This window comes from Hyaena hyaena, unplaced genomic scaffold (assembly GCF_003009895.1).
Source record: "Hyaena hyaena isolate Hyena2069 unplaced genomic scaffold, ASM300989v1 scaffold_370, whole genome shotgun sequence".
Lineage (NCBI taxonomy): Eukaryota > Metazoa > Chordata > Mammalia > Carnivora > Hyaenidae > Hyaena > Hyaena hyaena.
This window is the reverse complement of record NW_024081001.1, coordinates 146,677-159,706: the sequence shown is the minus strand read 5'-3', so window position 1 is coordinate 159,706 and position 13,030 is coordinate 146,677. Positions and strand designations below refer to the sequence as shown.

The window sequence follows — 13,030 nt, the reverse complement described above, 5'->3', positions numbered from 1 at the left end:
CCCACCAGCACAAAAATCATGACTCATCATCCCTCTTTTTGGGAAAAGCTCTCATTGCAAACAAGAGATTCCACTGGAGAGGCTTCACCCTCATGGTGAGCCACTGGATCTAGAAACACAAGTAAATACTATCACAACCGTGCTAGAGAAACAAAACTACAAACTAAATAAAGAGAAATGTTTACTTAATAGAACAGAAAGGTTGGAAGAGTATCTATGAAAATATCAATATGCTTGGGTCTTAGCCATCATACTATGAGGGATGGTTTTTTCTTATCCTCTTTCACTATACCTGTCTCATTTGTATTTAAGGTTCAACTGCTACTTTCAAAATCTTTAAATGCTTTATTTTTAAACATGATTTTATTTAGTTTGGAAACGGTATTATATACACCAAATGCAGAAGGTTACATGGTACCAAGGCTCCCTCCCACCCAGTTCTTCCTAGAGGCAACCATTAATCAAATTCTTGTCTATCGTTTCAGAGTTAGTCTACACATGGGCAAACACAGTGGTATGTGTATCCCTCTCTGATACAAAGATAAGTGTATTGTACACCCTGTTCTGCATCGTGCTTTTTCTGTTCACGTGTACCTTTGTGATCCTTCCATATCAGAAAGTATACCTCTGCCTCATTCTTTTTGCTGTGTTTTGCTTTCCAAACAAGGCAATGGATGATTTTCTAAACATTTCTACCTCTTGTTGTCAACTCCCTTTCGTTAAAAACAAAAGCAAAAATGAAACCTCATCTGTACATCGGCGGAAGTGTACCTTTTCTTCTTGGATCTTTTCCTCGATCCTCTTTGAGGCCATTTCATGGGCCCTGAAGAGGGCGATGGTGCTGGTTTCATCTGGATCCAAGATGTTCCCGTTATCATCTCTCACTACCAGATCTAATCCAAGCATTCTAGAAAGAAAGGAGTGATCAGCGAGTTCTCCTCGTTAGAACAGACTCTTTCCTGAAGAGCCCAGGAAAGAACCCAGAGGATTCATAGTTAGGAAGGGTGGGTGGTGGACAAGTCAGGTTAAGAACATCTCCCTTGCCTTTTCTCCTTTCAATTTCTGCCTCCTCTCCACACAACAAGAGACGGAGAGATGGAAAACTTATGGTAATGTTAACCAAACATACAATGATACGCAAAGTAATTTATTCCATAGAACCTCAACACAAAAGGCAACAAGGCAACAGTGGCACTGATTTTGACCAGATTCCTCTGACCGATGCCTCTTCCCCGAATCTTCTATTGTTTGGCACAGGAACAATGATGGACCAATATACAAATATCTGGGGGCCTTGCCAGATTTCCTTAAAAGTTCAGTGTTAAGGGGCGCCTGGGTGGCTCAGTCGGTTAAGCATCTTACTTCAGCTCAGGTCCTGATCTCCCAGTTCATGGGTTGAGCCCCACATTGGGCTCTGTGCTGACAGCTCAGAGCCTGGAGCCTGCTTCCGATTCTGTGTCTCCTTTTCCCTCTCTGCCCTTCCCCCACTCAAGCTCTGTCTCTCTCTCTCTCAAAAATAAATAAAACATTAAAAAATGTAAAAAGTTGAGTGTCGAGGACAATCCTTAATTCAAGACTGTCTAAAAGGAGATCAATTACATAGGTCTTGGCTGTTGGAATCTCATCACCTACCTGCGAGCATGGGTAGGATCAGGATTTGATCGGGATTTGAATCTTGGCTTTAATAGACACCTCTAAGTAATTTACTTAATTTTGTAAAGCCTTGCCTTCCTCATCTGTAAATATTCCCTACCTTTCAGTATCATTGGGAGAATTTAATGAGATAACACGTTAAGCACATAACACAGTATCTAGTATATAGTACACTCTTGGTAAATAGCAAGCAGCCCTTAATGCAGCAACCGGCGCAAGAACACACCTGCTGTATTAAGTTGTAGCTCTGCGTGTTACACAGAAAAACTAAGAGTCGTATGGTCTATGCACGGCACAATCTCTACCAAGGCTCTTATGCCCAATGTGCACCCAGGAGTAGAAAAAAATTATGCTCAGTTCCAAGAAGATGGCGACTGTGGTAGAAATAGGATATTGCTATCTGAATGCCTGGCGAACATTCCAGGCACCAGCAATTTGGGAGAAGGGAGGTCCAAAGAGCGAGAGAGCTGAGGGATAACCGTGAGATGTGCCAAGTCTTTGGGAAGACAGCAAAAATGTCTAATTACCCTCCTCCCTGTTTTACAGCATCTCCATCAACTGATTGAATCTGGCAGGTTCTTTTGGCGGCAGCCAGACCCACAGGCCACCCAGACGCATGAGCCATGGGTCTTGGAAGCTGCTAGAGACTAAGCGCTGAGGCACTGAGTAAGCAGCCTGATGGCTTGAACTGCTTCTCAAGGCTGAATGGGAAGGTAGGCGTGTTCAACTGCTTGTGGGACATTAACATCCTATGCTGACAACCAGAGTCCTCTAGGCCAATATCATACAAGACTCCTACTAGACTCAAAAACACAGAGGCTGCATAGCACAAGGGAGGGCCTGATGTATCCCACCGTAGCTGTTTTTGAAGAAATGCCCCCAGCACACGACTAGCAGTACAACTCCTCTGGTTATAGTCCTGTGAACAGACAAGTGATAAGGGAACAATTCATTCTTATCCCTAAGAAGGGAGCTTTATTTTTTTAATTTTTAAAAAATTTCGGTTAATGTTTATTTTTGAGAGAGAGACAAGGTGGGGGGGACGGGTGGAGAAACAGCGTGTGAGCGGGGACGGCAGAGCAAGAGGGAGACACGGAATCTGAAGCAGGCTCCAGGCTCCGAACCATCAGCACAGATGCCCAATGTGGGGCTCAAACTTGTGAACTGCGAGATCATGGCCTGAGCCAAAGTCGGGCACTTTACCGACTAGGCCACCCAGGTGCTCCAAGAAGGGTGCTTTAACCATGGAATCGTGTGTTTGGGCCTCAAATTTAGCCTTTCCCACTTATGATCTCTGTAACGTGGAGGTAACTCACTCAAGCTCACTTGGTCTATTTTTCTAACCATAAAATGGGCTAGAATCAAGTAATATATGTTAAGGGCACATAGGAGATTTAAAATAATGGTTGAATCTAAATCTTGTAATGCTCTCTTTACTCCAGCTATTTCTGAATAAGGTTGTCAGAGCCTATAACATTTAAGTGAGTAGGATAATGAGCTGTATTTTAAGTAGATCTTTGCAAAAGTCCTGAGGTTGGAGAAGTAAGGTAAAGGGGGAGGAGGGAAAATCACACATGCACAAGTTGAAGAAATGTAGAAAATGAACTAGACGTCAAAGAGATCATCAACAAAACTAACTGAGGAGCCACCTCAGTCTTGTAAAAGGAGTTGGTCAGGGGAACGAACCCCAGCCCAGCATAAACTCATGAATTGATGAATTTCTTATTTTCCAAAGGGCAGGAAAGTCTGGAGCCTATACATCTGCCGGAGCTAACTGGAAGATTAACAAAGTGATGAACTCTTTAGAGGTTACCAGAGACATAATCAACAGGCTAAAAATATGTTTTTACTCTACTTGTAAGTTTAGTTTTCATACACTGCAAACAACAGTCCCAGTTAGGGAACCTGGAGAGAAAGACAGAGAATGAGTCTGATGCTGATTTAAAATCCACTGTTGAAACAAAAACTGAGACAGTCCCAGGTCTGAGAAAATGTGACTTCCGATGTGCTGTCCCTTTCAGTCTGCTTGGCAGCGAAGTCTCCCCTGCCCTGATCATCTGTTGCCTCTTTGACACACATCCAAGAGCAGGGTCTGGTCTAAGAAGAGACTGTCAAACTTTTCCAACAAAATTAAATGTTTTCCAAAGCAAAAAAGAGAGCAGTAAGCATTATTCTTAGACAACTCCAAGATCAAAAGCTGATGGCAAGGTATGGCCTTAGCATGAACATGCCCTTCTCTTTCCAAGTTCTTGGTGAACTCATCCTTAGTTTACCTGTTCCCATGGTCGATTTTGGCTGTGACCTTCTTCTTGAGCTCTGCCAGTTCATCCTTGGGGAGTGTCCCAGAGAGGATCTGGGACCGCCACTCAATCAGGCTGTACGTCATCTGCTGCAGCTGGCGAAAGAGTGTGACCTTGTTGTTCTAGGATGGGAAAATGAGGAGGAAAGAACAAAAAATGAAGGTGTGATGGAGGATGGAAACATCTTTTGATTTGACTCATGCTTTGTAAGGCATTACTTAAGCCCTTAATTTTGCCATACAGTAAGCTGTGTACTTCAAAGGGATTCTTTTTCAAAATAGTGATAGCTTTGCTCTAGGCCATTCCTACTCCCTCCCTTATTCCACTTTCGAGTCAGATAAGCCAACGCTCATAAGTATATCAAATCATCCATGTACTGTAAGTTCAACTATGTCCCTCCTCTGTTTTCAACCCTCCAGAGATTTCCTCTGTCTTCCAGACACAGTAAACCACACTGTAAACTCCTTCCTATCTTGGGTCCTTCCCACATTCCCAGCTACATTTTGCCCCAATCTCTACCTCAAAACTCTACAGTCCTTCCATAAAAAGCTATGCCCACTTCCCTGAGTCCTCCAGACCCTCTCAATATGGTACTTCCTCTACCTGGAGCCACTTTTCTCCCTTCCCCCCAAACTTCCCCTCATTTAACACCTCCTCATACGCTATAAGCTCCGTCAACTGCTAATTCTTATTTCTTTGGTCTCAACTTAGAAGTCTCTTGCTTGAAACCCTAACTGTGGGCTGGCTACCCCTCTTGCTGCTCCTGGAATGGACTCCCATCATGGCAATCAGAACCTGGCCCATCCTGGACCATTTGACTCTCTTCTTAGATGGTCAGCTTCTACAGGACAGGGAGCTTGCTCATTTTTGTATCCCTAGGAGCTGGTATAGGGTAGACGTTTTATAAATTGTACCATATAAGTAAATTATGGATGGAGAAAGAACTGTAATTTCAGAGATAAAGGATAATGGAAAATATTATTTTAAAGTCTTCACAAAACTGTTAGACCATCCTGAAAATCATTAGACTTAACAATAATTAAACCATTATTCTGGGCTTCAATATGAACTTCTATAACTGAACCAAACGAACGTATGACTATACGTTAAATGATAGAGTTAAAATGACTCTATCATTTTAAGAGGCAAGTATCTGATGTCTAATGGCTTGGTTTATTATGACCTTGATTGTATCTAAATGATTAAAATATGGTTATATATAAATAGTATACCGTATCAATAACATATACAATATTATTTACATAAATAACAAATATATAATATGTATGTACACACAAGATAATTTTAAATTATGGAAAGTGCCAGAAGAAAAATAAATGGTTGCAATGTGATAGGGTGTACATGGGGGAAGGAAGACATTTGAGATCAAGTCATCAAAACAACCTGTTTTGTGGATCATTTTTGTTTTTGTTTTTTTTTGTCTTAGATAACGTTTTATTTATTTATTTTTTTTACAAATAGTTTATTGTCAAGTTGGTGTGGATCATTTTTGAAATATGTGTTTTTTAATAAAAATCTGCATGATTCCAATCACCCCATAAATACTACAAAATCATTTATTGCTTATTTATAGGTGAAAAGTCATAATTTATTAATATAACTATACAATTTAAAATTATAGAAAATATTTTTATCTGTTGTAAAGATAACCCCCTCCCCCCCATACACACATACACACAAAGAAAATTGTCAATGGCTGCACAGCATGTTCTTTTGTGACGTTCTTCTACAACAATCCCTGGGCTAGATTCCTGGGCAAGTTATCAAGTATAATCAAGATACTGGAAACACTCAAGATACTCCCGAACAAAAAGAAAACATGGAGCAAAGAGTCCTCAGAGCAAAAGTGGGGGCCAGGGTGGCAGGGGGAGACAGCAGTGAGATTAGCAGAGTGTGATAAAAGCCCTCAAAGAAGGTCAATGTTCTGGGAGATCACAAAGGAGAGAGTTGAAGAACTCGCTTATATGCTCCATTAACAGTATAAATCTGAAAAATACAGAACTTGAAGCCTGCTTAGCATTTTGCAATGTTTCATGCTTTTGGCCAGTCTTTTGAAAAGCATAAAGATGAGACTTTAAAAAGTTTCATTTTTAATAAGCAAAGGTATAAACCCTGGTGTTTTTTTCCCCACATAATTCTATTTAAAATATTGCCATCCCATTGTCTTTCAACCTGAAAAAAGGAGTGAGAAATTAAAGGCTGTAAAATTTCACCTTTCAATGCTGCTGGGCAAGAAGAGGATCTCTTTTTTTTTTTTTTCCTTTCTTTCTTTCTTGAAACCAATTTGTCTACTCTTAACTGTTCTAGTGGGGTTTTTAAAAATTCTAATGAAGACACGATTTCTCTATTATGATAAAAATAAGGGCTCAGACTCAGGAGATCCCTTCTGAGAGACAGCACTTTGTGGCACACGTTCACAAGTTCTTGGTCTCAATTACATTAGACACTATCCAAGGCAATTTAATTATTGCCTGTCCATATCGGCCTTGTTTGCCAAGTCCCCCTCGCCCCCCCACACCTCCACCAAAAGAAGGATGAAGGCAGCCATTCTTCTGTGATTCGCTGTGCCAAATTAATTCTGAATAGACAAGCTGGAACACACCAAAGGAAGCAATTTCCCCATTTACTTTAAGGAAATGAATTTCGTCGCCACATCTCTGAAATTGTTCTAAGTAGAATATTCTGTGCACTAGCTGGACCCTGACACTTTATGGGTTCCTGGGGAAGCCCAGGAGGCCAGGTGAGGAGAAAACTGAACCCTCCCCACAAGACCCTGAGCCAGCGACCTGAATCTCCACCTATTTTCCCGTCACACACCTCTTCCTGTCTTCTTTCCTAAAGCCTACATTGCCCCAAGCTTGCCTGTTGCAGAGTACCTTCTCTGTTATCATTAATCCAAACCTTTTTTTTTTTTTAATGTTTATTTATTTTTGAGAGACAGAGCACGAGCAGGGCAGGGACAGAGAGAGAGGGAGACACAGAATCAAAAGCAGGCTGCAGACTCCAAGCTGTCAGCACAGAGCCCGACACGGGGCTCGAACTCCTGAGCCGTGAGATCATGACCTGAGCTAACATTGGACAATTAAGTGACTGAACCACCCAGGTGGCCCAGCCTTTTTTTGCGCTAGCTGCCACTGTCACATAATTTAAGAGAGGAGGGAATTACCTTCTTTAACAATCTCGCTGATCCTCTCTGCAAAAATCAGCGCAGTCCTGGGACAGGAGTGACTTAAGAACGAATTTAGACAGCCTGAACATGAAACAACACTCTGATTTCAATTTCAAGGACAGCTACATGAAATAGAGAAACTGAAATAGTCTCCGACCAGACAATAAAGGCATTCCTGCCCTTGCTTAGTTCTCCCTCTTATTCGCTTGGAGATCTTGGTGGTCTCACTTTCTACATTTCTATTCTGAATGGTCTTCTCATGCTCGCTCTCTCTCTCACAGAATTTCTAGAGATAAAAACAAAGTCGCAAGAATAAACAGCTTTGCCTTCAACAGTGGCAGGGATACAGAAGCCCTCCATTTGAGTATTTTAGAAATCCTAGGGGCCATTGGGACAATGACCCCACCTCTCTGGGTGTCAGAAAACTTGGATTCTATTACTTGCTTTCCCAAGGAATGCAGATGACAGTCGAAAGACTTTTCTCTGGTCCTCCACCTCTCCATTTGCAAAGGGATATTTCCTCTGTTCACCAACCTTTCCTCGTCCATGCAGATTTGGATTCAGAGGCAAAAGTGCTGGACAGAAAGCACAGGGACTTGGTCGCTATCTCTAATTATATCATTAACTTGCAAAATGAGTGGGGCAAATCCTTCCCTCTGAGATGCGCTCATCTGTAACACACAGGGACTGGGTCTGAGATTCCTTCCCAAGGATGAGCGTCTGTGAGTCTGCGGAGGGATGTTAAACTTAATTACTCTTCCAAGCAACTTCCTGATTAACTGTATCTGACTCCGACCATCTCGCTCACACGCCCTGGTGGTTCCATATCGAATTTCATCCGGAGACAGCTCTCTGCAGGGACTCTCCTGTTGTTACCAAGTGTCTGGAACTCCTGGGGTCTGGAGTGGTGTCTTGGGTCCTGGGTGTCCTCATGCTGCAAGGACTCTGCTCTCTTGGGAGGAAGGGAACCCACCAGGCCGCTGACACTCTTTCTCTCCATGCTAGCGCCTCTTCTCTTTGCCAGAAAAAGGTTTTGCCTGACTAGCAAAGGCTTCATTTTTCAAGACAAGATTCCTGTAAGATAATGTTTGGCCTCAGGAAGTAGTGCGGGAAATCCTGAGAGGCAGGCAACCAAGACGGAGGGAAACAAAACTGAAGAAACACCCAAAGCCCACCTCCTGCCCTGTCCCAGTCACTGCCATGTCCTGTCTTGTCACCCACGAAAGCTATGCCTCCGCAGGGCTTGCAGATGAAACACCCTGAAAACACGATGCATTTTCTATGGGAACTTTCTGTCCTTGGTAATAAGCAATCAGACACTGGTTTCCAACCATGGGACGAGCTTAATTACACTTCAGAGCATGTGCTCCTGCAGCCAGTAATAACCACCAGTTCAAAAAGATTAGACTTCAGTACCTTTCATCTGAGTGGCTATGCAATGATGGGAAGAAAGGCGATTCATCGTGTCTGGCACGTTCTCCACCCCCACCTCAGTGAGAGGCACTTTCTCCGCTCCAGGTTTGTACAGAACAACAGACCAGCTCAAAGGTTTTATCGTACTGGCAAATTTTAAATGAGAGATCAGCCCCTTCCATGAACTATGTTTTAGCAATTACGTTCACTTGATTCTACAACACGTATTAACCACCTTCCACCACCAGGCTTGTCTCCCATGTCTTTTCTGTGAGGAAGAAGGATTAGGTTCAGTCTCCCAAAATTATATGGGCCAAACGGCCCAGCTGACCAAAACTCTCTAATTGGAAGGTAGGGAATAGCACAGAGCTAAATCTTGGGGCGAGGGGAGGAAGTTCTAGAATATGTCCAATATCACCACATATCTCAGAATTTCCAGGGCAGTCCCTCTCTCAAAAATTGTCATCCATCTGTCCCCACAAATACACCCTAACTAGTTTTCAAGTCCTGATTACTGGTTGAGAAAACAGATTATAACGTGGGATATAGACTCATGCGGGTTCAAGAAGTATAGCTGGGTTGCTACCGAAAAGGGAAACCTGGGTATTACAATAGTCCAGTAATGTTTAAATCAACACACAGGCATCCATCTGCCCTTGCAACTGGAGAACTCACGTGGAAGCAGATGTGTTGCTAGAAAGGACAGAAGTTCGGCTCCCTGGATCTATTTTCCCAGCCTGGGGAAGACGAATAATCCTGAGACGCAGCAGAGAACAATGGACAGAATACTTGTAAAACCACTGACCAAAGGCGGTTAAACTCGCACAGAGCTGGAAAGGAGCCCATAGGTCAGCCCCAAGTTGGAGGGTGCACCCCGAAATGACTTCAGGGCAGAATTCCACAGAGGCAGTGCTGTCAGGGGATAGCTGGGGGCTGTCACATTTTGATGATGAAGTACCAGGCAGTGTCTTGGGAGTTTTATACAGATTATCCTACTGAATCCTTACAGCAAGCGTGCAAGGCGTGTGTAATATATAATTAGCATTTCAGGTGTGGAAAATAACACTGTGGGGTCAAAGGACTCGTCTCAGGCTGCAGAGTCAGCTTATTGGCATACCCTGGACCCAAATCCCTGCCTTCAGGATTTGAGTTCTTTCTGCTTCAGTTTGTTTGTTTGCAGTGACAATTACTGGGTTTGCTGGGGGTTTTTTCTGAATCTAAAAGTACATACCGAGTAAGGGTGTGAGCCAGAATTTAAGAACTGGTGACCTGTCTGGCCCCAGTGTCCACAATCTTGCCATTTCACTAGATGGCTACCTCCTTATTCACAATGTTTCCCCCTTTCCGGATCAACCGCTGAAAACGTGCCCACTAAACAGGCTCCAGTGGAGAAACAGCAGTGCAGACAAAGCCAGAAACTGTTGTGAATTTGCACTCCACATTGGCATGCTTCCTTTTTCTTTTCTGGAATGATCCATGCCTCCCAGACTTGAGCCTAAAAGGAGGCTCACTATCTGCAGTGAGGAACAGCCTGGTTACTGAGTGCTCAAGGCCACTTGCCTAAGATGATAACACAAGGCAAAGGAAGTGGCCTTGGATTTGGGGGGGGGGTCAGGGAGCACACACAAGGGAGCTTCAGAAACTGAGTTGGGTCAAACGGATGCCAAATCAAGGCTGCCCAGAGGGAGGACGCCCAGAACAGCTACTGTTTCAAGCTAGGACAGCAGCAAGAATGACATGTGCAGAGTCCCGGATGTTCAGTGTGCCCCATGATTTCACAGCCACCATCTCTTTTCATGCTCTCACAACTAACTCCATGGAGTCAGCAAGGCAGACTTTATGTCACTTTCACAGAGGGGCAGAGTCCAGACGACACTTGGAGACATCAAGTGACTTGCCTAAGAGCTAGTCAGTGCAGGGCCAAGCTTCCTAATGTCTAGTCCAGGATTTGCCTCCTATAGCCTGCTTCCTCCCCAAAGCATAAAGCCGACATCACCAGGAAAGACAATTAAATGGAAAAGAACAGTACTAATATTAACAAAGAAAGTGTATGCGGGGGGCGCCTGGGTGGCTTAGTCGGTTAAGCGTCCGACTTTCGCTTAGGTCATGATCTCGCGGTTCGTGGGTTCGAGCCCCGTGTCGGGCTCTGTGCCGACTGCCGGCTCAGAGCCTGGAGCCTGTTTCAGTCTGTGACTCCCTCTCTCTCTGACCCTCCCCTGCTCACACTGTCTCTCTCTCTCTCCTAGAAATAAATAAAACATAAAAAAAAAAAAAAAAAGAAAGTGTATGCGGGTTGTCATCGTTTCTTCTCTGTGCTTTGGACAAGAGGGTTCCCCTCTCTTCAGTGAAAGAAACACCTCCCCACCTTTCAAACATATTTACGGTTATTTCACAAGGTTACAGTATGACGGCTAAAAATAAATCACAGCTATCCAAATGTCTTCCCTCTCTAGAATAATCACCTGTGTCTACATGGCTGGGCTTACACTGGTTAAGTGGATGGCATTTTCCTCTCACACAAGACTCTGGATCTACTCCATAAATTTCTCATGAGCACAGACTGAGAAGGGGAGAGCCAGTAAATGAGCTATAGAGAAACACGGACGTTCTAAGACTCCACAAGTGTCTTTACAGATATCAAATGGAATACCCGGTCTCAGAATCTGAAGGAGGAAATGCACAAGAGAAATACAAGTACTGATGTGGATGAGTAAAATCCAGATTTATCTTGACACAAATTGAAAGAATGTCCAGAATCAGAAAAATCAAAAACACTTGACAAAAGTATGGGGGGAATGGAGGTGGTGAAAACTACAGATTTACCTTTTATTCCCCAGTAAAGCATAATATTTGAGGTTTGCTACTTTGACACACAAATTTTTAAGAAAGGGATTCAGAAACTCTGCCTGAAGTGAACTGTCAATACTTTAGGAAGGAACAGGAAGAAAAGAGAGAAGGTCATGATTAATAATGAACCCATTTTAAGTGACTTATTTTTTTTTAACTTTTTAAGTTTATTTATTTCTCGTGAGAGAGAGAGCAAGCAGGGGAGGGGCAGAGAGAGAAGGAGAGAGAATCCTAAGCAGGCCCCACACTGTCAATGTAGAGCCCAATGTAGAGTTCAAACTCATTAAACATGAGACCATGACCTGAGCCGAAATCAAGAGTCAGATGCTTAGCTGGCTGAGCCACCTAGGCACCCCTCAGTGGATTATATTTTAGTGAATAAGCAAGTACCAAGCTGAGCCCTAACAATTGATTCAGATTCCCACAATGAATGTCTTTTAGTCACCTACAGTAGGTATAGGACATTTTTAAACATTCACAATTAGCACAATGATTACTTTATTAGATGTCAATATTAAGATGGGAAATGTTAATATTGTCCTCTAAGAGAAGACAGAAGTTGTTTTCTTTGCCTGCTTGCCTTCCTTCCTTCCCTCCTTCCTTCTTTTTTCTTTCTCTCTCTCTCCCTCTCTCTCTCTATTTCTTTCTCCTATTAAATAGTGAAATGCCCACACAGGAAATCTTCACCCTGGGCTTACTACCATTTAAGTAGTAAGGGTTTTTGGAAGCCAATCAGACTTCTTCCTCCCTGATTGGCTATTTCTCATTTCTACCAACAAACAGTAGACAGGGTACAATCACCTGTGAATATGTGGAGGACACGGATGATGAAGGGAGCACAAGAGTTGTGTCTTAACAAGAGAAAAAGTACCTCATTCACATTCTCCAGTCTCTAACATTACGACTTTAAAAATCTCATTTCCCAGTACTTATTATCTGATACATTTCACCACTCACCAATTTCCAGCAGGAATGCATTAAGGAAGTAACCCATGTATATGCAATTCTCATCTATCAAACTTGTTGCATCCACCACTAACTGATCAATTAACCAGAACCAGAGAGTGCTTTCAACAGACATCTGGAATGATTGATGTAGGCCAACGGGCTTAAAAGGGCATGTCTGTCCTCCTGGAGTTCCTGATTTAAGAACCTACAGGTAGCTCACTCCTCAATTACACATAAAGAGATCAAAAGATCACTGGCATTACAATGCAATATGCCCTAAGGGCCAGATGATGGGCTCAGCAGTAAGTGCTCCAATGGTCCAAAAGGAAACATTATGAATCGGTGTGTTTAGAAGCCACATTATAAGAAAGAAAGAACCTGAACTAGGCCTTGAAAGATGGACAGGCAGAGGAAAATCCTGTGCTTGTCCAGAAGGGGTTGGTGATTTCTGCTGCTATGATCCTTCATGGGTAACACCAGCCCAGGATGGAAATGAAATCCTACATTAACTCTTACAAGTTAGGCTAGAATGAGCTTCCAATTACTGTTTTTAATACTAAGGGTTAAGAGGGAGGTGTTCTCCGTAAGTTATTAAGATTGGCTTTTGAGAGTTCAAATGAAGACTCAACACATGACTGAACAAAAACCTAAACAAACAATGTCACATAAAGGAAAGAGA

The 13,030-nt window shown here is 42.9% G+C and overlaps 1 protein-coding gene across 1 annotated transcript in view; it reads right to left on the bottom strand.

The window, feature by feature from the left end:
• The window catches only part of DOCK5 (dedicator of cytokinesis 5), a 216,426-nt gene that overhangs the window by 115,687 nt on the left and 87,709 nt on the right, over window positions 1-13,030 (bottom strand). Inside the window, exons 6-7 of the mRNA XM_039250418.1 lie at window positions 3,927-4,075; window positions 772-907 (exon numbers count right to left, since the gene is read on the bottom strand). Coding sequence (XP_039106349.1) covers window positions 772-907; window positions 3,927-4,075 — 285 coding nt within the window. The remainder of the gene's footprint in view (window positions 1-771; window positions 908-3,926; window positions 4,076-13,030) is intronic.